The sequence below is a fragment of the Stigmatopora argus genome, chromosome 15, assembly GCF_051989625.1.
Source record: "Stigmatopora argus isolate UIUO_Sarg chromosome 15, RoL_Sarg_1.0, whole genome shotgun sequence".
Taxonomy (NCBI): Eukaryota; Metazoa; Chordata; class Actinopteri; order Syngnathiformes; family Syngnathidae; genus Stigmatopora; species Stigmatopora argus.
In genome coordinates this window covers 5,752,832-5,778,733 of record NC_135401.1, presented here as the reverse complement: position 1 = coordinate 5,778,733, position 25,902 = coordinate 5,752,832, and the positions used below count along the sequence as shown (strand labels likewise).

General features: G+C 41.3%; 1 protein-coding gene across 1 annotated transcript in view; it reads left to right on the top strand.

Annotated features, from left to right (window-relative positions):
• Nucleotides 1-25,654, top strand: part of spred1 (sprouty related EVH1 domain containing 1) — a 28,188-nt gene extending 2,534 nt beyond the window's left edge. Inside the window, exons 2-6 of the mRNA XM_077621348.1 lie at nt 10,874-11,144; nt 16,801-16,969; nt 18,697-18,743; nt 22,847-23,002; nt 23,243-25,654. Of these exons, the coding sequence (XP_077477474.1) occupies nt 10,874-11,144; nt 16,801-16,969; nt 18,697-18,743; nt 22,847-23,002; nt 23,243-23,941 (1,342 nt within the window). The 3' untranslated portion in view covers nt 23,942-25,654. The remainder of the gene's footprint in view (nt 1-10,873; nt 11,145-16,800; nt 16,970-18,696; nt 18,744-22,846; nt 23,003-23,242) is intronic.
• The last annotated feature ends 248 nt before the right edge of the window (nt 25,655-25,902 follow it).

Below are 25,902 nucleotides of genomic sequence, written 5' to 3'. Positions count from 1 at the left end.
TTAGATATATAATCACCAGCAGTGTTTCTTCACACATACGTATGGTAGTCCTTTACAGTTTTTTTTTCCTTATACTGCTGCTGTTAATGTTAAAATGTTACTTAAACACTGACTGTTCAGTTGATAAAGGTTTTATGACGGCAACAGTTTGGACTCTGGAATGAACTGTTCTAAATTCGATCGATGTAACTAGGAAATGGTTTTAAAAACTCAACCTAATGGCAATCACACCCATGTCAAAGAATCAACTGTTATCGTCCTCTTTGTGTTGCTTGGTTTATGTGATAATATACATTTTCAAGCACCACATTTTTGACACTTTACTAAGACTTAATACACATTGTGAGATCCGGTCAGAGACTGGATGGGTTGGGTGTGACCCCCTGGCTGAATTTTGCCTACGTTTGCTAGATGATGTGCGGTGGTTTGTTCCTGTATGCATGGTAGCCGCAGTTAAGATGGCGAAGTGATCCAAACATTGTTGCTAGGATTCCACCACCTGTCTTTCCTGAGTGTATGATTCATAGAATTGCAGAGGGTGCGGAATACTCAATGTTGCAGCATTGGTCTCCATTATTTTCTCCCTCTGCCTCTTTCGCCTTGTGTTGATTTCATTTTGTAAACTAAAATGTTTAATTCCAAGGAAAGATTAAAGGTTCTACAAACTTATGTATATACTCCATGTGAACTCGCACTGGTAGTCACTGATTGTTTTTATTCCATTGATTTCTACTACATATAGAACGTATTTGATGGCACTGTACTGTTCATATCCAGTAATTGTTGAATGGTGGTAAAAAAGAGAAACCACTTAAGCGCCTTTCCCAACAGCAGTTTGGGGTGTCTTAATTTGAGACGGTACGGACATCCAAGATTTTGTGGCTACAAATGGACACAAACACTAAAAACACACGGCTCAGTTCCTGCTGTACTGATTTTGATTTGATCAGTTCATATTTTGGGCCAAGATGTACGTTTGAATCAAAGATTGGATTTTTACGAAAGTACCCATTGGTGGAGCAAATCCATCACCGTATTGTTCAATTCATTAATAGTGGCAAAAAACCCTGTAAGATCCGTAAGTAGCGTGTTGCTGGACCTCTTTATTTAGGAATTTCCAACAGGTTTATGGCTGCCTTCGATGTGGCATGGGTTTCTCAGGTTGCCATGGCGCCATTCTTTGTAGCTATAACTATATAGCAGAGAGGTGGCATTAGGAAGGCTATGTATGATAAAAGCAACATCCTTCACTTCCTATTAATATTCTGACTTCATTTGGATTTTTATGAAACCACGTTCTTACTGCTTGAATGACGTTAATGTATCAATCCCCCCACTGCCCGTGTTACCTTCAAACTGATCTGGCTAAAAATCAGTTTCATACATTATGGAACAAATTTGTACTTTTCATTTGTCTTTTTGAAGGTCTATCTGTCACATTTTTACAAATTAAGATGTTGGATTCTTGTCATTGGTGGCTAATCAAGTCTGAAGTCTCGCTCCATTTTTTCTGTTTAATAGGCGAGGCCATTGTGTCAAGACTCCTGCTTTGCCATGATTTTGTTTTGTTGCCAGTCAGGTAGACTCTGGCGGTCCCTTTCAATTCCTCTTCCTATCTGCGTGATTGATTTGACAGCTCAGCATTTTATCTGTCATGCGGTTATTATGACTTAATCACCTGTGGCTGTTTTGCTCTCCCATTCCTGTGGCATCGTTTTCTAAAAACATTCCTCCCAAACAGCCCTCATCAAGTCATGAAACAACATGGAAAGAAAGCTACTTCAGGCACAAAGTTTTTTACCGACCTGGGTAATTACTAATATCCTGTGCTCGTCTTGTGATAATTTCCTGTATTTTTACAAAGTACATCTTTGGGGTTGTTGTTAGTGGCTAGATGTGATCTTGAACACGTGGATTTTTGTTAGCTAATCCAATCTGGAAACATCTTTTCACAAAGTCTGCTGAGCTGAAAAGATCTGCATCAGCAAAACTAAATGGAACACTGTCAATATAAATCACACCTGCAATGATTGATCAAATAATATGAATAATTTATTTAAAGCAAAACGATCATTTGACCATAAAGACTCCATATCTATGTAGATATGGTGGTGTAATGGTTTGCTTGCCAAAAGAATAGTGTCAAGTGAGTATTTAATGTTTGGCTTCATTTCACAATTGAACATAAATACATATAATGTGCCACACCAAATCGTTATGTTATCTAATTAATAATATGCAATTTTTCGGACTATAAATCGCACTAGCCTAAGAGATGAGGCAAAAATCTGGATTGTTTTTTGCCCAAAAAAATCAACAATACAAGCTCTGAAGTCTGAACGAAAAAAAAGTCGTAAATCACTTGTGTATAAGGCGCAGACCCCGCTAAACTATGAAAGTGTGCGACTTATAGTCCGCCAATTACAATAATTGTGCCTACCATTTGCATGTTAAAATAAACTGCAAAGTAATCACAAGTGTACAAATACTTACATTGCCGCCGGCACACTTTCAAACACTTAAGTAAATGTACTCTAAAAAAACACATAATAATAGCCACATTCATACACAAACAAACCACAACTCATGACGATTTAACACAGCCGGGCTACTTTCCCCAGGCCAGTTTCTTCGTTTAAAAGATATAAATGTTCATAGTCACGGATACATACTACAGCATGTCATTTTGGGGTTTCAATATGAAATTTTATGACTAAAGGGCTTTCGACATTAGTGTTGCTACTATACTACACAAATGGATCATTGCTGAATAATCGCCATATCCTCCCATGGTGTCCATCCAGTCTCAAGCCCATAACATAGTTGACATACACCATGTGAGTATTTCCCCATAGCGAAACTAGCAAATATTTTGAAAGCCACTCCACGGAGCCCACTGTTGCAATAAAACATTTAGCGAACTTTATGGAAAGATTGTGACATGCATTATTTTCTTTCCCATTCGTGTATTTTATACCTCATCTCAATTACAATTTCAGACTTCTGAGGTTGAGGACTCCTAAACTGTCTTTATGTAATATTGTCTTAATCTGGTGTCATTTGACCTAAAAACTTTGCAGAACAACATAACAGGTTCGATCAGAAATCTTTATTCGAATGAACGTCAGTGGATATCTGAAGACATTTGTGATTATTAATTGACTTCACTTTTTTGCTTCAGCCATACAGCTCATGTGTTTCGGGAATAATTTGCTCTCAGATGGAGGGGCTTCCTAAAGTTATTTTGCAGACACAATATTTATTATCCAGTGTCTGCTTGTTCTCGAGGCTGCCACGTGATTGTTTGGGTGATTAACGGCAGCGGTGTTCTGAGTAACCAGACTGCCTGGACTGTCTGTGACGGAGAGCATATTCCATTCCCATGGTTGGAATTGGGCCTGGATTTTGTGCGTTTTAAAACCCGAGCCACTTCCTCTTTGCATTTTTCATTTCCTCTTTCAGTATTTTAAGCGCTTTTAATGTCAGCACTGTTGAGGGTACTTTTTTGACACCTTTCTAGACACCTCTATGCTTTTTGCGGGACATCGGTACCACGATAGAAGAACATCCGAATGCACAGTTTTTGTCTTGGTCATAGAAAGGCCTCTGATGTACTCAGGGCCTGTGAGAAGCCGCTTTGAGCAATAAGCTCCTCAATCGTGGATATTGTTTGCAGTTGTGCTGCATGTGGGGAACATGAAGGCTGCGCCTTGTTGCGAGCTCTTTGCTCACAGCTGGTCTGAGGTGGTTCTTTCCTGCGAGGCCACAGACATAAAAAGGCACAGATGTAAATCCTAAACCTTGTTTCTTTGATTGAGTTCCCCGAACTCTTTGAAAACAGGAAAGGGTTTCCATGCGTGCCAAATGTTTATGTTGCTGGGATGTGTTTCTCAAGAGATGGGCCATGATCTTAAATCATCATCGCCATTATGAATTCCATTTAATCATTCAATCATTTTCTAGGGCAAGATTTTTATACTTCCAGTATTTTATTTGCTTCTTTCATCAACTTTCTATACTTATAATTTTAACTGAATTTACCAGAGCATTATGTATTCAGTAGTGTACTACATTTCGTATAAAAATTAACATTGCAATATTTTGAACAATGGCAATTGTGGTTTACTTCAGAAAGTTACTAATGGGCTTACAGGGTATCCGCGGGGTCTTAAAAAGTCTTAGAAACGTCTTAAGTTAAATAATTTGAATTTAAGGCCTTAAAATGGCAGAAAAAAAGTTATAATCCAACAACAATGCGGAACTACCTGTGCTGCTCGCCCGGTCAGAATTTATTCACATAGCAGCAGAGAAAACCTTAAGCAGAACCGAATTACAGTTCTTGTACCAATGGATATGTGCAAGTTTTAATGATTTATGGCTTCAGGATGAACAGGTAAGTGCATGGTTGAAGCTGGTAGTGGAAAACATATGGAACCTAAGAAAACTTTAAATCTTGGAACATTGGGTATCAAGGCATTGGAATGCCATTGCAAATCGGAAAAGCAAAATACAGTCATAAAATGTAAGCGGCTAACGCCGTCGTCAGCCACTATTGCTCCACATTAGGAGCCGGAGCAAACCGGTCTGCTTCAAAGAGCTGTGAATAAATTCATATACATACTTTGCAAGTAATTCCAGGCCTCCCATAATCTTCCAAATCGTTTGTACATTTTTGCTGGTATCGATGTCAATTTGGTCTTAAGTTGTATTCACTAATGTCTTTATAAAATCCTTAAATTTGGCTTGTTGAAACCTGCAGCGAACCTGCTTTAACATACCAAACAATTTGGAAACTCGACAGCATGGCGTAATCGTGCAAAGATATTATCACCTCCATCTTGTTTGTGGTTTATGTTCAAGTAACAGTTTCTATTTTGGGATTGATGTTTTGCATTTTACACACTTCCCCTGATCATGTATGCTGAACGTGTATGAACAATTGCCTTGAGAAGTTGACTAGCTAAGCTTGCATGTTTCGACAGGAAACTCGATAAGCTCGATCAAACTGCAAGTTTGCTGTTTGAAGCCAAGTAATGCATAATATTGTCCCTTATTTGCTTCAAGACATAATAAACAATCCCTTCTGCTGAGTGAATTATTGACAGTCAACGATTATGGCAATCCCTAATGATGGCATTGCCGGTAAACAGTCCAATTGCAACATATCTCTCGCCTCACGCAGTACGAATTTTTACAATGATATCTGCAATAGGAGGTTGTTGTTTGATAATGCTTAATACTCCATTCTTGTATCTTCTCATTATTCCTCCTTACCCTTTGCTATACTTATAGAGAAACTACAATTAGAATAGATGGTCTCTCGAGACTACGCTAACATCAAAGTAGAGCATAGACAATTTGCAATAGTGAAAACTTGTGCTTCCTCTACTGTTGGGTTTTTTCTTTCGGTAATGTTAGTCATAAGATATTAATTTACCGGAATGCGTGCGTCTTAAAATAAGATCTACTTATTCTGTGGCTTTTGTTTCCCAGGCCTGGTGTTTAGTTGAACGGCTGATATTTTTGGGAAAACCCAATGATGCCATTCCAATAATTCTTGGTCTTCTTTTTACATAAGCACTCTTAAGTCCATTTTAATAAAATTGAAATTCATTTTCCCTTTCTGTTTGGCCAGGTATGGACTAGACTATCCAAGTTATATGATTTTCTTTCCAATCAATGTGAAGAGAAACTATGCCAGGACGAGTCTACTCTAAACCTTGGACTGATTCAGAAAAATCTGCAGTGAATGTCTATATCATGGCACATTACAATACATTGGTCCTGGTGAATGAGGCTTACTTACATGTGATAACAATGACCTAATTTGTCGGCGTTATCATATTTCTTTCTATTGTGTTGAAGGGTAAATGTAGTTTCTTTGTTTAGTGCAGTGTTTTTTTTTCCTGAGTCAGTTGGTAGCTTTGGTTGAATGTTCTTGTGAGGGAGATGACTCACCAGCAGCCTCGAGGTGTTGCAAGGAGATACAGCAGCATTTCTCTTTCACTTCTCCTTCTACAGTCAAAGTCAATTAAGCTTTCAGCACAGCTAATAAAGCAGGTTTGCTCACACGGCCTATTTTGTGGGCGTTGTCCAATTACGAATTCAGCTTTTATTAATGGGTAACATAAAGCACCCCTATGAGCCTTCTTGTTGTGGCTCTTGTCATAATTTGCTCTGCATCCATGTTGGGTCGTGCCATTTGTTTAGCGCTGCCCTTCAAGTTGGCTGGTTATTTAAGGGGTTTGAACCGTGGCTAATTAGGTAGCTGGCGACCGCTCTGCTGGAATCGACAGTCGCGGCCCAGTTTGCATGTTGTTTATCTTCAATAATAAACTGTAGTCTTAGTTTTCTTCTCGCCTTTTTTGCCTGTTAGTTGTGGGTTTTTTTTCAACCTATCTTAGCTTTTAAACAACTTTACTTATCAAGATCTCAATAAAGGATAAGCTACAGAAATCGGATTGTGATAAGCACCTTGTTTATTTTGCCAATGATATTTTAATGAATTTCTTTGCGCTCAAAAGCTTAAGTCCCACAAGCCAAATCTGTCTCGTGATGCTGGACAACATACAGAGGAGCGATGGGGAGATGGAAAAAAAAAAAGTTTAGGTGGGGGACTTTTCTCCCTTTTTCTGATGTTAATGAAAGGAGGAATGGTTTTCCAGCTTTTAGCTTGCAGAGTGTGTCTCCCCTGCAGCATGCTCCAGTGCCTGGACATTGTGGGAGTACAAAACTCTAGGCCCGGGATCCAATAACGTGAAATTTCAGCAGAGAAGCAACCATTGTGTGGCAACAGGCAGGCAGGGAGGGGTTTTGGTAAAAGGGGGAGACAGAACGGAGCAAAGGGAGGGCGACTTGGCCAGCTCCCAGGGCTCAGGCCACATCCTTTCTCTCTCCTCTCATTCGTCACTCCTCCTCTTCCTTCTCCTCTTCATGTCTTTCTTTCAGTGCCCCCCTCTTTCCATCCACCCACCTCTCACCATAGGGATGGGAAGCCAAAGACCAAGACACAAGCAAAAGCATGATGGCATACTGGGGCCTAGTGAGCCATGGGCCAGGGCGAGTAGACAAACGGCCACTTTGTCCACTTAGGAAATGCTAGTCCCAGGATCTCCCTTCTCCGACACACACTAGAGCAGCCGGTCTCGAGGCACTGGCCTGCTTGGTCTGCACGTGCTATATCATCACGCCCTCACTTCACCACAACGTCCTGCTTTGTCTTCCTCTTTCCCCTCGAAAATCTCTTCTCTTTTAAATACCGTCCGTGCTTGTGCTCTTTGCACTCACGTTTTTGTGAGAGTAAATGTTGTATTTGTTCATTAGCGTATAGATATAGAGGGAGGGCTTATTTGGGCACAACTCTTCTTTTTCTACAATTTTGGGATCATGTTGTACAATGTTTAAGATCATTTTGAACAAAGGCCTCAACATCAAAAGGAAACTTATCTTTAAATCCATTAATCAAAGGGCTTAAAAGTTTTGCCATAAATAAGGACATTTATTTTAATTATAGGAGCATAATCAAGGGTGTAACAATTTTGGTGTGGTTCTCAAATGAGTACCAGAGGTTGTTTGGCACGCTTATTTCCCCCTGTTTCAACATCCTCAAAAATGAATTGAAAACACAACTGAGGAAGGCACGTCCCACTAGCGAGATCCGGCCCATCTATACTCGGTGACATGCCCTGGCTGCCTTTAGGAAATCAAAATGAAAACTGAAAATATGCACTCATTATTTTAATGGGCATGTGAATTGGTAGTACAAGTGAACAAGTAAAGCAACTTCTCTTTATTGGGCCAAATGAATGAAACTGTTCCTGTTGTGACTTTTCCCCCAACCATTCCAAGAGCTTTTTTTTATTAAACAAATAATGTTTACAAAATTGTACTGCTGATTTGATTAGCAATAGAGATAAATTGGCTTTAGAAGTTAACTGTTAATACTGATATCAACAAAAGTGTATCTAAACTAAGCTGCGTTTATAAAGTGGGCGATGCACCCGGTGACTAATTGGGGCACGGCATTTCTTAGAGGAAACACGATAGTCAAATATCTCCAATTCCCTTAATGCAAACGCCTCATTTCAGAAAGGCAATGAAAGCCTGCGTACATCCTTTTTTTGTGCAAAGAAAAGGCTCTATTCACATGTAGTTGGGAACTGTTGACTGTCACCTTGGTCTCCACCCTGTTCCCATCCGCTGCCACGTCCTCCCCCACAGTCCTCCATTAGTACTTTCTCACCCTCCCTCCCCTCCGGTCCTCTGTTTTTCTCTCCTGCTTTTGGTCGGAAATGAAGTCAGTCATCCAGCAGAATAACTTGGAATAATTTGGAACTAACCCACCCCCCATTCAGTGCACTCACAGACCCAAGCCAGCTGATGTGCTTCCGCTTTCAATTGTGTGTCCAGTGGACTGTGTGCTCCCAGTGAGGGGTGTGCAGGACAGCCTTTGTTTGTACCATCCTGGTCCAACTTTTCCTGTCTATTGATGCCTTGTGGATCACACATGGGGGAAGAAGTCAAAGACATGAATAGATTTGACCACGTAAGCCCCTTGTTTTACCCTTCTTTAAGTCTATTCCTCTTAAGGGCCTTGTACTAGAATGGATGCAGCATATTAACTTTCCCATTTTGGGGTTCCAGACCCTTATCCCCCCTCCTTGTTAGTGTCTGTGCTGGCATGTGTGAGATGGTACTTTTGAAGGGTCAGGTCCTGGTCATTGTGCCCTGGTCATGGATGAGCGACACTGCCGCCTGCCTTCTGTTCACCCCAGGGACCCCTACTTGACTGACAGCCCCGCCTGCGCCCATCACCCTCCATATTCTTTATTGAAGTGGGAGGACTCTAATAGTCGCTTTATTTCTAGGTCATCCTGAAGTAAATCGGTCCAAAATGCATTTCTATTGTCATAAGGCCAGGCGTCGTATTGGAAAATGGAGCATGGCCTCTGTCTTTGTAAAAAGGTGTGGCCAGAGAGGGTAGTCCAAAGGAAGTTGTTGTTCTCCTACTCCTGGCTCAGGCCAATTCCTTTCCAAGTTTGGGGCAGCATTTGGGAGCGGGCATGTTTAAATATGAATAGAGACAGGGCACATATTTGGAAAGCAAGCACTGTTCTAATAATCAAAAGTGGCAAATAGAACTAATAGGCAATATATACTCAATGCAGTGGCTTGGTTTGACAATGGTAGTGTAATGGCAAGACTAGAAGATGCTTCATTTATCAAAAACAATTTGGACTTGTAACTAGAAGATTTAAAAGTGACAATTACTACGGTGGTTTTGACTTTGTTGTACTCTTTATTTTCATTCAATTCATTTATTGTCGGGTTTCATATTGTTTCTTGGTGATATGATATAACTGTAGTTATTTAGCTTGCAGCTTTTTTATTTTTTTTTATTTTTTCCAAAACTTATTTGGTAGAAAATCCAAAAAGGATGATAGTTTGTTTGTTACAGAATTAGCCATCGTAATCCATCTGTAATGCAGATTTGTTCAGGATTTTTACTTTGATCACAATTTTTACTATTGTAATTGATAATTGATTAGATTGCAATGTGCATAGCATATCATATTCAATGAGGAGTTTTAATTCTGTATAAGCCTTTGCATAGGAAAGGTCAGTTTTGTTTGAGATTTGGAGTTTGTAAACAGTATCCTGTGATGATCTGATGATCTCCTGTTTGTTGTTGGGAGTCCTGTTTTGCATTCAAATAAATTGTTTTAACAGTGGCATTGCAATAATATTTCACTGTCTGACACTGGCGTTTATTAATATCATTTATGATTTGCGGAACTAACCTTTCTGATGCAATGGTTGAATTGTTCACTGATACTCCCAGGACTGATCTTTGCCAAGGGTGTGGAGAGCTGGAGAACAAAGGTCCCCATGTTTAGTTGAGGGAGAGTTAAAATAGGAGTGCACCATGGTACATAACCTGTTGTCACTGACTTTTTTCTAGCCTCAAACCAGCCCTTTTTATATATGCTGTCTTCACATATACAGAACATTCATGACATCAGAGTTTCAGCATTTTGTCATAAGTAGAAACATCCAACAATCACATTCTTTACTTGTCTTCTACTTAATATGTTACCAGGAGTCCATGCAAAGCCCTGCCCTTTAGCACACCATGACCTTTGTCATTTCTGGTGGCCTGATGAAGTTTTTGTTATCTAATCAGCGGAATATCTGACTGCATGTGAAGATGCAGTGAGGCAACCGGGTTGATGAGCCAGAAGAAAATAGAATTCTTCTTCTTTACTGTCAACTGAAGTCCCAGCACCTGCACAATTTTACAAGCTTAGAATTAACTCTTCATATTTTTGTTGGAAATTATGTCAGTTAGAAAGTAACATTGACCCTCACTCATTTTCCCTCGGTTTATACATAATGTGAATGTAATTTGTGAGGCAGTGTACAGCTATGTGTCAAAAATAGTTGCTTTAGACCTTGTATCACAGACTGTAAAAATAAATCCAGTGAATCTGTGTCCCTTTTTATATTCTATTTTTGCTGCTCTAGTGCCTAACCATGAACTTTGTGGCAATCATTATTAGGATTCTTTGTGAAAATGTGTATATGCGTCCAAATTGCCATAAAGGTCACTCACAGCTTTTTTTTAAAAGTTTGGATAAACATGGGTTGATCTGTTTGACTGAAGAATGCTCTACTGTTCTTGATGTTGACCATATAATTTTAATTGTCTCTTCAACTGTGCATAAAAACAAAATCATAAAATAGTCACGCAGGGGTTGTTCCCAACTGTGTTTAAAGCACATGCATTTCATATATTTTCAATTTGTTCATATTTGCCGTTTTGACATTCACAGTCTCAAAGATTCTAATGTTTGCTTCCTCTTTCTTTTTGCAGTGACAGTTATGCGCGTGTGAGAGCAGTGGTCATGACGCGAGATGATTCCAGCGGAGGGTGGCTGCCTTTAGGCGGTGGCGGCCTCAGCTGTGTTACCGTCTACAAGGTCAGCCAGGCGGAGGACAGCGGCAGCGCCCACAGTGGCGGAACACAGGGAAGCACTGGCAACCTCAGCCCTTGTAGCCCCAGTCCGACGCCCAGCCTTAGCCCCAGCCCCAGTCCCACGGCGGTGGAGTTTTACATAAAGGGGGAGCGGCTCAGAGACAAACTGGTAAGGAACACTTGAGCTAGAAGTAGTTGTAGATCGCCCTTTGCAGAGTCCATAGGATGTTGGAAACTTTGATTTGTCCCTTTGAGATTTGAGTGCATTTTGATCACACAACTGCTGTGGATTAATGGTTTTAGACGAACCCAGTGGGATGGAGCATATTTGTGTTTTCACAGTTATGGTTTAATTTTTGATCCTTCCACTTCCACAACAAATGGTCCTGGTTTTTCTTTGGCCTTGTGTTTGGTTCTTGGTACTCAGGGTACCACTGAAGCAGCATCCCTTTATGAAAACCTCATTACTTACATTACTTCAGTGACATTTTATTCACGCTAGAGTGCTTATTTTTGACCTAATCATTGACTATGTCTGATTTGACTAAATATATACTACTGTACTTGCACCAATGATGTACTAGAATACATGTGATAGACCGCTGCTGTTTAGACAGTAGAAGTTCCGAAGTGCCCCCACTCCAAACATCCTACTATTTACAAAGGTTCAAACTCAACTTTTTAGAAAGATTACTAGGGAAGCTTCCTCAAAATTCTTGTTTTTACTAAGCTCCGTGTAATGTAAAGGACACTCAATACATCTGTGTGCGCAACTGCTGCCTTATTGCATTACGTGACCAACGTATTGGGTGGCCGGGCCCCTTTCCAATGCTTCCCATGCACTTGACAGAATTTGTCATTATCCCTTTTAGGATTGGGCTGTTTAATGACTGGCATCTCCACATTCCATGGCCTGGTTACTTTTTACGGCTTTAAATACAATAAAATTTGCAGCATAAAGATAGCTTGTTAAGGTTGTGTGATCAATTAATTCACTTAAAAAGTCTGCCTGTATCGTGAAAGATTTGCATTCATCCTCCTCCAATGTGTGTATTTTCTTCCTTCCGTATTTACTCGTCATTCATCCTCTCCTTGTGAATGGAAATATTTAAAAGGTTGGGATGCATTCTTCAGCAGCCCCTTGGCCTCTGTCACTTTCAAAGGCACTCACCCCGGAAGGATTGTTCAACTTGCCTCTGTGGCGCAATAGGAGTGAACTGTGTGATGCATGATTACATCATCTGAAGGAAGGGCCGGTTACTCAGTAGCAGAGTATGATGGATAAAGGATGTGGGAAACCAATGCAGTTAAAAATAAATGAAATATATAATGGAAACATATGCTCACTCTTGTAATTAGTACCAACCAAATGTGTGTCTGAGAAATTTCATCAGGACTTGGTCATTTGTGGTATGTATAAACACGCAACAACAAATTTAGTCCAAAAAACTCGAGACAGTCACTAATTATTGTGCTTTGGAGCATATGGGAATGTACGTTTTGTCGTGTCGGTCCGAGACAGACCTGACTTGAGACATTATCGGCTTCCAAAATGAGTCTCAACTCTTTATTTAGAAAGATGGAGTACAGTATATACTGTATGCTTCATATGATACAACTCATTAAACGCAGTCATTACTCGTAATATCTTTTGAGTTTAAAAAAGGGTTATTTTTGACTATGAGTCGCCTTCTCCCACTCTTTGACGTCATCCATTCTGGTCAAGTGACGCCCTTCTCTGACAAATATGCAGAAATCCTACACGTTTGGAGCATCAATAAAGATGTGAACATTTACAACTGTCATAATAACATGTTGAAATCATAGTATGTCATAGTAAAAAAACTTATTTCAGTGATACAACATAGAAAATAGTATACTAAATGATATAATTATTATTTAGGGTGCCGACGCAGTTTGGAAAGCTTTATTGCCGCCCCATTTGCTAGCTTGTCTGTCTTTACGCATGGTGCCTTTTCAAGTCCGTTCTTCTTATACATATCTTTGATGAAGAAAAAGTGTTGGATTATCCTTCACCTTAAATCCTTTAGATAAGAGTGGAGCTATACCGCCCTGGATGAGATTAATTAATAGTCCATGTAAGGAGAAAAAAAACTAAATTTTCATGCTGCAGGCAAAAAATCAAACAGCACTGTAATCATGTCATAGTTGATTGTGTTCTGCCACTGCATTGATCCAAAATCATTCATGTCAGCAATTTGATATGTCCAATTTATAATTCAACTCAACGGATAATTTAATCAGTCCATTGAAACAACACATTTATTCTAGGTAGAAGATCCCCATGGAATCCTTAGTTCCAATGCAGGAAAAGTGTCAAGTGTTTTAACTGCGTATTGCAGAATACCATTCTACTCAGGTGTCATCCTATTTCTTAAGACAAGAAAATTTTCACAACTTCAACACCTCAATGTATTCCTGTCCGCTTGCTATTCATGAAAGGCTTGGTGCCTTTTCATGAATAACAAGCGGACAGGAATATACAAAAATAGGAATGAAAAAGCTGACTTTTACAGACCTTGTCAACACTAATAATACATAATGTAGCCACGTATCCCCTTATTCTTTCACATAACATCTGGGTTTTATCTGAAAATTTCTTCGTGGACTTCTGGTCACTTTGTTGATCTTGATCAACCCACACAAAACTGATATTTTAACTCACGTAATCTCGCATTGTCCTTGTCTTTAGCATATCCTTCTTAATCCTCAAAGTGTTTGATTTTAAGATTGTGATCTTCTTGTTCCAAGAGTTGTGTTGTGGATGAAAAAGTGATGCAGTAGATGTTGTGGGATAATCCAGACTCTGGCAACTAAAGCGTGAAAGTGATGTCAGAAGGTTGTGGCCAACATAGTGACGTAGAGGCTCTGGTGGCCTCTTAAGTCTTCGACATTGGCGGCTCGTAGGCTGCCTGGTGTTTAAATTGCCTTTGACTGAGAACATTTTATGTATTTTGTGTTAAAACCCTATGAGTGTATTAGTATGCATGTGTGTGTGGCACAGGAAAGGGTGTGACGGGAATGCTGTCGTGCACGCCGGGGCATACACATGGCTCAGAGACCCCGGCGACTGTTCTGGGAAGTGGTTAAACACCCCGCTCGCTGCCAGCTTCTACCCCCCAGTCACCACAACAAACACGTATCCATATGTAGGTCTGTCAGGATGCCATCCAGTGCCGGCCGGGGTGCTTGACATGTGTGGCAGCCCTGCAGACTGTCTGAGGGCATCAGCGCAACGACAGCGGCTAGTCCAAGAAAAACAACCACCGCAGACGAACCCACAGACGACTAATGTTAGTCATATAAGACTAGCAAGGCATAGCATTATCTGTTCCTCTTACCGCAATATTGTATGAAACCTACAGTGAGTTGCGTAGAGAAGTTGTCATCGTATGATTATTTAAGTTGTGTTTTCATCAATTTGGGGTTTTCTGTTTGTTTCCTGATGTGGAACTTCTTTTTTTCAGTTTTTAGAAGGGTTTTTGTGGCACTCTATTATTGGCAATGTTATGCACAGACCATACTCTATGTACAGAACCGTAAAACCAGCACCTGAACTTTAAAAGATTTAGAAGAACACTGGTGGGTGAATATGGCGTGATAGCGGTGATGCTATTCGGTCCAAACACAGTAAACAGGCGGAGCCAGATAGAAAAAGAGAGGTGGCGGTGGGTGACTGTGATGCGCAGTGATGCGGCACAGAGTGTACTGGTGATGAGTCAGCTGCCTTTTATATAGTCACCAATCCCCCCTCCATCATCCTACTCTCAAAAAACGACCTAATTTGTTGACGAGTTGGCTTACGACTTTGGCTCACAGATTTGTGTCAGATCCTAAACTGAGCTTGCCGCCTCGCTCGTTTCAACCTCCCCAGGATTGCTCACAGCTGTGATGGTGGCGCCTCCCTAGCTCATCAAACGTAGCTTTTTTGTGCAATAAGCTCTCCTGCGCACGCGCTCATTCTGGATATGTGTATGTTGCTTGTTTATTCAGAGTTTGACAAATGTGTTTTACTATCGGCTTCTAAATTCTAAGCACCAATAATGTTGCAAATGTGACGAGTTTGGGACTCCGTAAACACAGTAGATGGTGACAGTCTATTTGTCAAAAAATACTCAAATGTAGTTTTAAATGGTCACAGAATCCAAGTGAACGAAAGCCAAAATATTTCAAGTTTATTTGAAGTGTGCTTTCATGTTCTTTTAAATATCTGGCATCTGTGTTCGAAAAGAAAATGTGCAAAACAAGTTTTATCATTTGCATACATTGGTGCTTTAACGGATTTGTTCTTAACTCACCATTTGACAGTACATGTACTAATGGCACTTAAATAACTAACGCCATGGGGACTGTAAATACGACTTTGTATTTGACTTGCAGAATCCATCGTTCTTTAAATTTGTCAGCGGACACAATTAGTGGTGCCGCAGCGGTACGCAACACTCTACTCCGTGTGACAGTTCTGCAGCTGATAATGTCTTTGTCAAACCCAGCTCCCTTTTATGTTGATTACCTATCTTCGTAACTCTTATTCCACCAAGGACAACATTAAGAGTATTGTATTTTGATTAGTGCAGGCATTTGTAGGGGTATTCTGCTTTTAAATTATTTAGGAGGGGGTTACTTTCTCTTTAACTCATTGGATGCCACTGACTGCATTAGTCATTAAAGCTAACCTCAAAATCCCATTCACATTTTCTTTGCCATGGCAGTTTTATTTGTAAGCTCTTTACAAAGCCAGACTTCAAAGATTTTTTTCTATCTTCCTCCACGTCTGCTTTCCGGCACACCTCACCTCCCACTATCTCTGTCCCCCACATGCAACATCGCCTGGTTCCTGTCATTTCTGTCACCTCCGAGCTTGGTTTGCGGAATGCAAAGTACTTTTCCTTCGCAACACACGATACTTCCTTCTGTGTCTATACGTGCATCACCATGTGACGCTCATCTTACCTGCTATGGCTCCATTCAGTCTCGCTCTCCACAATCAGCCCCAGAGGCACAGACACACCAAACCGCCTCCCTTTTATCACCTGATCCCACCCCATCCTCCTTAGTGTACATCTCTCTTCTTCCTTTCATCCCTCCAGCTTAACCCTTGGCCTATATTTTCTTTGAATGGCAGATAAAAACATTTTCTTGCATGCTTGTTGGGCTAGTTTTTTTTTTTTGGTTGGGCTACTTTCCTTTCACATATATCCCTAGAACATATATTATTGACAAAAATGTCTTAATCAGCAACTCATCTGGCATTAAGCTTGAAGTCATTCAGATCTTTAGTAGTGTTCAATAAACATAGACATTGAGAGACACTGTTCAACATTAAAGAGATTCCAAATCTATTGGCATAGACAAGCAATTTTTCTGCACATTTGTCAAAACCTCAAAGACTGTATTGGCCATCTCTCATTCGAATTAATCTTCCCTAGAAGAAGGGCAGGGGGGCTTATTAATAATAGGCTTTGAAAATACAGCGTCTTTCCACTTCACACCTTCGACTGTTTGCCTCCAACTTCCTAGTCAAAGCTGTTACTGCTGCTTTCCAACTCGTATGTATAAAAAAAAATCTACCTTTTAAAATGTAGACTAAAAAATAGATTCTATTTTTTTTGGTCCTATCTCCAAAACACTAAACTTGTGTTTTTTCTTTCCTTTAAATGCGCTTAAAATATATATACTTAAAATATCAAGTGGTTTCATTTTCCCAGTCTGTTGCATTTACAAAGGTCTTATTTTAAAAAAACACACACACATTGTTCTTCCTATACAGTATCTCACTCTTCATGTGTCTTTTTCCCCCCCAGGTTGTACTGGAATGTGTCCTGCAGGAGGGCCTCGTTTACAACAAGGTCAACCCAATCTTCCACCACTGGAGGATTAATGACAAAAAGTTTGGGCTGACCTTCCAGAGCCCTGCCGACGCTCGCGCCTTCGATCGAGGCATACGCAGGGCTATCGAGGACATCGGCAAAGGTGGGCACCTGTTCTGGACGCGTGCATGGTAGCTTGCAGTCACCGTGAGCGACAATGATCTGATTAGTGATTAAGGACACGTCATATGCTGAGCAAGACCCCCTCCTGCGTTATCTTGTTAGCACCAGCTTTCCGTATACACTCCTTATATACTTTGACTTAGACCTCTGGTCAGTTTTCATTCGGACGCCAATTGGACAAACGAGAATAAGTGTCAAAATATCAGTCTGGTTTGAACATTGCGATTATACAGCACAACTGCTCTGATATGCCTAAACCTTGCGATTGTAACCTCTGCCAGAGAAGGGCGAGTCTCCCTCATTGTCTCAATTTTCCTCCTTCCAATGCTCTCGGTGCTCTGGCATCCTCTGCATTCTGTCACTGTTGTGTAAGGCCTCTCTCCTCTGCACGCACACACACAGACAGGTTCCTCTGTATTCCTTTTGCATCGCTCCACTGCCAGTCCCTTTGCTTGGTGAATGTGTGCGGGAGTGGGTGGTGGACGAGGGTTGAGGTGTGGGTGGCCTGTGTTGTGTTGGTAGGCAAGAGAATATGTTGCGCTCCTGTGTGCACATGTGTGTGTATCGGTCTTGCAGCCCTCTGTTGCCATGGTAACACTGGGCACAAGGCTCAGGCTGCTTTGAAAGAGGAGTCGTGCTGCTGTTGCTGTCTCTCGCTTTCTTCCTCGCTCCCTAGCATTAAAGATGTGAAAATCTTTTGGTGCCCCCTACCTCACAGAAATAATACTCATAATAAGCCCCCCGTTTACCCAGTGGAATTGTTGTAAATGGTTGTTTTGTGAATGACGCTGATTTGCAGTCGTTTTCCAACGTTTACTGGAAGTTTCTCGTGTCAAAATAAGACTAGAGACAGTAAAGCTATTTGTTGACTAGATGACGCTAGCGAGACCACATGGCCACTTATAAAACGTGTATCAACGGGCGTTTTCTTCTTTCTTTCTTTTTCGCCTGCACTGTACAGCACCAACGAGGAATAAGGTTTACAAAGTACTAAGTTGTTTTGATTGAATCTTAACAAAGACGGCATCATGTGTGTGTTGTGGTACTACTGCTCTTTTGCTTTGGAGGTTTGCAGATCCAGTTAACTCCTCATTCAAACTTTTTTTCCCTGCAAAAATTCACATGACAACAATTTGAATGTAGGTCACGCCGCAATGTGAAAATAAATTCATTTTTACCAGAAGAAAAAAGTGGCCTAAGGCAAGTTTTTTGGCACTCTGAATACATATATATATCTATAATTTTGTGTTAAAAGTTTGATAACTTCTTTATAAGCCTACACCATCACAGGAAAAAAAAGGGGGGTGGGGGTCATCCTCAAACTTGAAACACGACCATGCAGTATCCTGCATTTGCAGACAAGGTGTTTTTTGGGGGGATGTGGAAATGGCACATGGTGTATTAGCAGAGGTCAGGTTACATTATTTGTGGCATGCATATTTCATGAGCTTCCGTGCGCCCCGCTGACACAAAGCAGCTTTCATTTCCCCATTTAGGTCGTAGTTGAATGGAAGCACAATTTTGGTCACATTCTGTTTTAAGCTTGCAAAGTAACTCACTCGTTTGACAGTCAAACTCTTTGGTTGATGAATGACAATTCCAATAGTGTCCAATAATGTAATCAGATTTTTTTAAATCTGTTTTTTAAATAAAAATTTATATGTATAATTTAAAGTCTTATGTTGTATGTGTTTTTGTTTTTTTCAGGTTGTAAACCATTTGGCGAAGGAGATGCTCCAGAGGACGGACTACCAGTGAGTATTGGGACAATTTTGTATAACAACACAAAACATAATACGATACTACTAATGTGCATAAAAAGCTGTGACAAAGAAGGTCAAATCAATTTTATTATTAGTCTCTCCTCACAAGGACATCTCATCGTGCTTCATGGGCCCCCATGTGAAAAGGAACAATTAGATCCCCTGATCTAATCCCCTAATTAGAGAAGGAAAAACTCAAAACTCATTCAGACGGAAAAAACAAACATAATATCCATTGTTGGATTTCACTCATGTAACAAGTTAGAGAAAAAAAAAGCCAAGTGTAGGTGTAGTTAGTCCAAGGTCTTGCGTCTTTTGCTGACATTACAACTTCAAGGTTTGTTTGAATAAAGTAAAATATATTTCTGACATCCTCTATACTCATCATCCTGGTTCAATACTTTTGACTCCCCCGAACCTTTTACACCCAGCGCTCAGTATCTTAAAAAGATGGATGAGGGAGGTAGCTGCGTTCTTGTTCCTGTGGCAAAGTTCCTCTTTAAAGGATCAGGCTGAACAACACAGGAAATCCAATGGCACTGTTGTTGCTAGGCAGCAAGGGGGGGTTGCTACGGGAAAGGGTTGGGTGTTCACAAGGTTCTGCGCGTGAGCCACTGAGGGTGTCACCATAGTGATTTGGCATCTAAATGTTGCGGTCGTAGATCTGCGCTGCAGAGATAGAAAAGTGAGCCATCCGCAAGTTCTGTAATTGGATAACTTGCAGATAGCACATCATCAGGACTCATCAAATCATCGGATGGTTTGGACTGACTTGGACTGCAAGAGCAGGATCATACAAGTATCATGAACAAGTTTCTGACTTGTGTACAGCACCCATTCTCTAAAATGAGTTCAGCTTGGTTATTATCCGTGCTCAAAAAGGATATTATTCAAATATTAATGACTATATTTTTTTGCTAATGTTTCCCGAGATCCTTGGAAGATTGTAGTTAGGATTTTAGATCGACTCGTGGCATGCTGGGGGACTTTGTGACACAACATGGTCATAGTTCTGAGTCAAGGTTTCAAACTTGGGCTTGGTGTGGGGCGTTTGCTTGTCCTTAAAGTGTAACCGTGCCTGGGTGTTCTTTCTTGGGCCCTGGTCATATGCAAAAACATTAAAGGTTGGGTCATTGAACACTTATTTGAACAACAAGCGGTACACACAGTGTTATGATTCACAGTGAGCAAAAATGTTATTATGTGCCATTTTTTTAAGATTAAGCCATTACATTGGAATGAAAATACACCATTCTGACTCTAGGCACGGGTCCAAATCCATACAATCGACTGATTTTCTTACTTCCGTACAAAGATAAAGATAATAACTATTTTATTAATTCCCCAGAAGAGAAACTCAACAGTCTGTCAACCATGAAATCACACTAATATATATTCAGTTCAGGTCAAGAAAAAGCTGCTAACAGTATTAATACAATAGATGTAATAATAAATGGTAAATTGAAGACACCCATATTCACACTGAGTTGTATAGTAGTCTTTTAACAGCAGGAATGAACAATTTCTGGAATAGAGAGGAACCTTGATTTCAACCTCAGTACAATTGAGTGGGTGCTTTGAGCTTTCTTAAGTATACACCCTAATGATTTAGCTTGAAAAGAATCTGCTGTTATTTCTCAAGAAATTCTCAATCTACTTTCTGTCCCTTAATACACCCACACAAAGAACTTGTTTTAATTTAACGCTTAAGTTCACTGAATGTATTTCCTTTTAAGAGCTCATTTACAATGGAGCAAAGTTTGCGCCCATTTGATTTGAAGCCAACAGCATTCAGAGATAAAGACTTACTCATAGCACCTGAGATGATTGATTGGCATAGCATACCATGACGTTAAGGTGATTCATTCCTTTACCACACTTGTAAATCAAAGTCCATATATCTCAAATGATCTTTAACCTTGGAAATAAATGTAAATGCCATTAATGGGCCACTCAGTGATCATTCACTAGATGCATAAACTCCGTCAATGGCACCACCAACCCTTCCAGTACAAATAGATCAAACGTCAGTAGTAATGAATGAGTTAACAGTATGTGCACAATAAAATAGGAAAATAGCATTATGTCTTAGTGGACCTTCATCATTAATTTAAAATAAAAGGTAAGTTTAAGTCATCGTGTACCGAGGACATGATTCAGACCAACATTAGAACCCCCGTTTTCCTACGCCATGGGAGGATGGAAGTACCCTGGATGTTCCCTGACACCACTATTAGGCAAGGTTTCTTGACTTAAAACCCCCTCCCGTTTGTCCTCCATCTCTCTTCCATTCCTCACTTCCTTTCCTCCCTCACCCCCGGCCACATCTCTGGGGTCAGATGAGCTCCAGATTGGCCCCCACGCATGCCTTTGAATGGTAGGGCTTAGGCGAGTGCTTCAAAAAGGAAGCCAGAGTCTGTTTCTCATTTTGATCCCCCCCTCCTCCTCCACCCTTTGCTCCTTTCTGTGTTCCTCTCACATACACATACAGCTGTCATCTGGCTTTTTAAGTTCCCTGCTGCATTTCTCCAGCTGAATCTGGTTTATGACTTTCTTTTTACACTCTTTGGCTTGCCTCTCTCTGTCTCTCCGTCTCTCGCTCCCCCCCTCGCTCTCTGTCTCTCTTGCATTCTCTCATTCTTGATTCTGTTGTCCCTCATGCATACACACGTACACACGAATCCAAGCTTGAATCCAATTCAAGATCATTTTACCCTCCCCTGTTCGTCGTCATCGCTCCTTTCGTCGTCTCGTCTTGCTTAGGTAGACACTTGGTCTGTTTTGGGGGTATTCTGTGCGCACACGCACATTCTTTGTACATTCACTGCATACAGCTCAAAGGAGGGGCTGAAAGGGGTAAAAGTTGGGGGGGTCAAAGGAAGCATCTCTTAGCAACCACAGGACAGTAATTACTGTTGCAGCAGCTGGGAGCAAACCAGATTTCCGCTGTGCGTTAAAGTACTGGCGTGGGCTCCTTTAAACACGGCATTGACTAACCGGAGCCAGCAGCCTCCCCAACACAACACTGAGAGGAAGAGAGAGGAGGGCTAACCCAGCCTTGACGAGGTTGCGTGGTGGGGTTGGGATGGCAAGGGATTGCGCTTAGATCGGGGTTAAACTGTGTGTTTGTTTTTTGCCAAAACCAGACAAGGCGAATGCTGCAGTCACATTATTTCGTAATTAGATGTTGCCAGCTCCATATCAGTTGGTGCAGTATGGGTTCGTAACTTTGTTTGTCGCTGTGTGCGTACATTTATTTTCTATCAAAATGGTGTGACAGACAGAAGAAGTACCTTACAATGTCAAGCCACCTTTAAATCATACATTTATTTGAAAGGGAAATGAAGACGCCGTGTACCTTTTCTTACTGTGATGTAATTTCAAGAGATAAAGCGAGAATTCTATGAATCAAATATTGTCCGTTTCATGTTTCTGAACCGACTTCTTTGCCTCCGCGATGTGATTTTGGTGCGTGGACAAGCTGGGAGGCGCGCAGATTCTTGTGCTGACATAACGCTGGCTCCTGATGTAATATCCTCCCCCATTTCTCGCTCTCCGTGTTTCTCCTGCACCTCTGCATTCATGAATCACGACATCATTGTCACATTTGTTGCCATGTGTACTGAAGCCCTTGGCACTATTGCTTATTGAAACCTATTTATAAATCTACCAGATCTGAAATGTTCATTCCCCATACAGTCTATACATTCCCACACAACACAATCTGCGGCATTCACAAAATGCTATTTATAGAAAGTTGAGTCTGATTGTTGTCAATAGTGAGTGCCATTTCATTTTGAGACATTATAAAACGAGGCTGCAAGAATTCTCTTTAGCCACTTTTTATTTTTGGTTGGGCCTCGTGTTACAATGTGAAGCTTTTTCGTCAGATTTTCTTAAAATGATGGAAAATGGCTGTTGTGTTCTCCCAAAGAAGGGCCTTTAGTCATTGCTGCAGCACCCTAAAACAAGATTAGGTGCAGTCTACCCTCTGGTGGATAAAATTAGAACGCATTGGGAAGATTTTTGTCTGGTTGTTTTTAGCCTGCCAAAATTCTGGCCTAAGATCTCCACGTGTTTATTTCTGTCTACAGGCATGTGAGGAGCCTCCATCTCTGTGTACTCCCATGAAGGAGCCCTTCTCTCATCTGAACAACGTGGTGTCCTCGGAGCCCTTCAGAGGCTGCTATGTACGTGCTCAGCCCTTTGACGAGTTCTCCGCCAGCAACCGACGTTACCTGCCGCCACAGGTCTGATCCTCATGCCACAGCCAACGACTTACACAGAGTCTTGAGTTAAACTCATCACAATTTAGTTCTTCTAGTTCACTATTCATAGTCCCTGGTCACACAGCTTCCAATTGTACTGATCCGATACCACGCTGCCAGGATGACTATAACTGTTTGAGTTAATAAGATATTTTCTATTGATGTGTATGATTAATTTGTATGCAATCATCGTAACTGTTGTCTGTCCTCCTGGTCTCGAAGGTGTCATTCAAGTCGACACGCCACGTCAGCTTTCACATGGATGAGGAGGAGATTGTCCGCATCAACCCGCGCAAGGACGTGCTCATTCGTGGCTATGAGGACTACCGCCACCCGGTTATGTGGAAACAGGACGCAGAGCGAGAAGACCTGGATTTCACGCCAACCTTCCACAAGTCGGACAGTAAGAAGTGCGAGTACCTCTTTCCCGACGGCCCCGGCATGGACCTGCACTCAGGCCCCGGTATGGGGATGGGCACGGGCATGGGCCTTGGCCTTGGCAAGGACACGGCCATCAAGACTCAGCCCTCGCCACTGCTCAAATCCAAGAAGGGGAGGCGGCGGCGAGAGGACGGAGAGCGGTCGCGCTGCATCTATTGTCGGGAGATGTTCAACCACGAGGACAACTGGCGGGGGCAGTGCCAGGATGCCCCCGACCCTATCAAGCAGTGCATCTACAAAGTCAGCTGCATGTTGTGTGCCGAGAGCATGCTCTACCACTGCATGTCCGACTCCGAAGGCGACTTCTCGGACCCGTGCTCTTGCGACACGTCCGACGAGCAGTTCTGCCTACGCTGGCTCGCCCTGGTGGCGCTGTCCTTCATCGCGCCCTGCATGTGCTGCTACCTGCCCCTGCGTGCCTGCCACCACTGTGGCGAGGCCTGCCGCTGCTGCGGGGGCAAGCACAAGGCGGCCGGGTGACCCCGCGCCACCCAGGTGGGACACCCTCAAAGCTAGCTAACACAAGAAGCGGATCAAAGCGGATCAATTTCATGCAGGAATCCTTTTTTTCCCATTACCCGCCCACTCGCTGGGATGGGGCAGTGTTGTTGGTCGCCAGCTCTGGGGGCTATTGTGGAGATTTCAGTTTGCGTTTGGTGCCGACCAGCTGAAGCGGAGGACGAACTTGAGCTTTGTGGCGAGCCAAGTCCAGATGAGAAGATGAGGACTTTGAGATTAATAGACTTGGAGATGTTACTAAAACGCACCACACATACACACACATTCTCACACACAGACACACACAAACTTACACGCCACACTCACTGGCAGAAAAGTCGCCGAACTCTCCTACAAAAAACGTGTAACTTTATGAAGGAAACTTGTCTTTTTGTACAGAGGCAAGAACAAAACAACTATTCAGAAAAATAAGTTGCTGTTTGAGTATGCTAAAAGGGATTCATACTGTACGTGCTTGTGCTTATTTTGTGTGACATTGCAGTTGAGTAACAGTGGCCTTTCCTTCCCCTCTTGACAGTGTAATTATTAGTCAGAAAAAAACATGCACTAGACATGACGTCACTCCCTTTTTCCCATTTAGCGTCATTTAAACGTCAATTTGGTGTATACACGGCCACTTCTCAGGCTACAGTCCAACGTTGAACATTTTGTTTGCATTCCGAAACAAAGGGACTCATTCCATTATTTTTGAAGGGAAAATGGTAACTTTATACCTACTGACTTTCCCACAAAACTCCCCACAAATGTCATATAAGATGGCATCTTTACCAATACGAATCCCACTTATTTACTGCTTTCTTATTTAAAGCTGAAATTTTGCTCAACCAGCAAGTTTTGTTTCGGTGCGTGAGGGATGATGGTGCTCCTATTTTATTTCTTTTTACAAAACAACCAGGCACTTAAAAAGAGGCTTTTTCTTCGATTGAGACGTCCTTCTCCGATGATGGAATTAGTCTGAATAAAAGCATTGCACTCAAAAGATTTTGGTTGCAGCACCCCTCCACCTCCCAAAAGTCCCGTGTTTCTCCCCAAATTACTGGTGTATATCTTTTCCTTTGAATTTTGTCCTCCATTTTTGTCCATTCTCATGTCAGCATTCCACTCCTTTGTGTCTTTATTTCAATAAGCCCTGAATGAATGAGCACATTGTTTCAAGAATGTTGAGTATCTCAGCTAATAAGAACATACAGTTGATGTGTCTGCGTGCGAACACATGCATGTGCACTAAGTCCTTCATATGCACTGGAAATGATCTGACTAACGACTCTTTCGACAAAAAAAATATTTTCTTTGGGAGATTCTAAGATTTTCACTCCACGTCTAAAACTTGTTTATTAGCACTGACATTAATCTGAACAAAAAGTATGATATGGTTGAAAGAAAAGAAAATGTCCTTCTCTTGGTTTCTTTATGTTAGATTAAAATATCAGCAGAAAATTCCTGGAAATAGGACGTTTTTTTCTGCTTTTTTGATCAATCATTTTGTTTGCAGAGATGCAAGGATCAAACACATTTAGAAAGACCGTAAGCAAAATTATATTACAGGGGTTTTGTTCTCACATTTTCACACGTGTAGTCTACTGCTATTTTCTTTTCATAGAGTTTTCTAAGAGAAACTCTAGGCCATGGATATATAAATATGAAACAATCAAATAAAAAATAAAAAAACATGGACGTTTTGGTCCTCTTGTAACTCGTTCAATTCTTACACTGCTCAGCAAGCTAATTCATGAAGTTTGTAATACATAACCCTGTATGTTAGGACCTTAAACTGAGGACCCCAAGAAATCCAGTCATGTACTCCATTTGAGACTCTGGGAATTTTGACGTATCCCACCGTAATGTGTTGCAAACGGATTAAAAGCAAACGTGACTGACTAGTTACCACCATAATAAGCTAAAGATATCCGTGTGAAAGACGC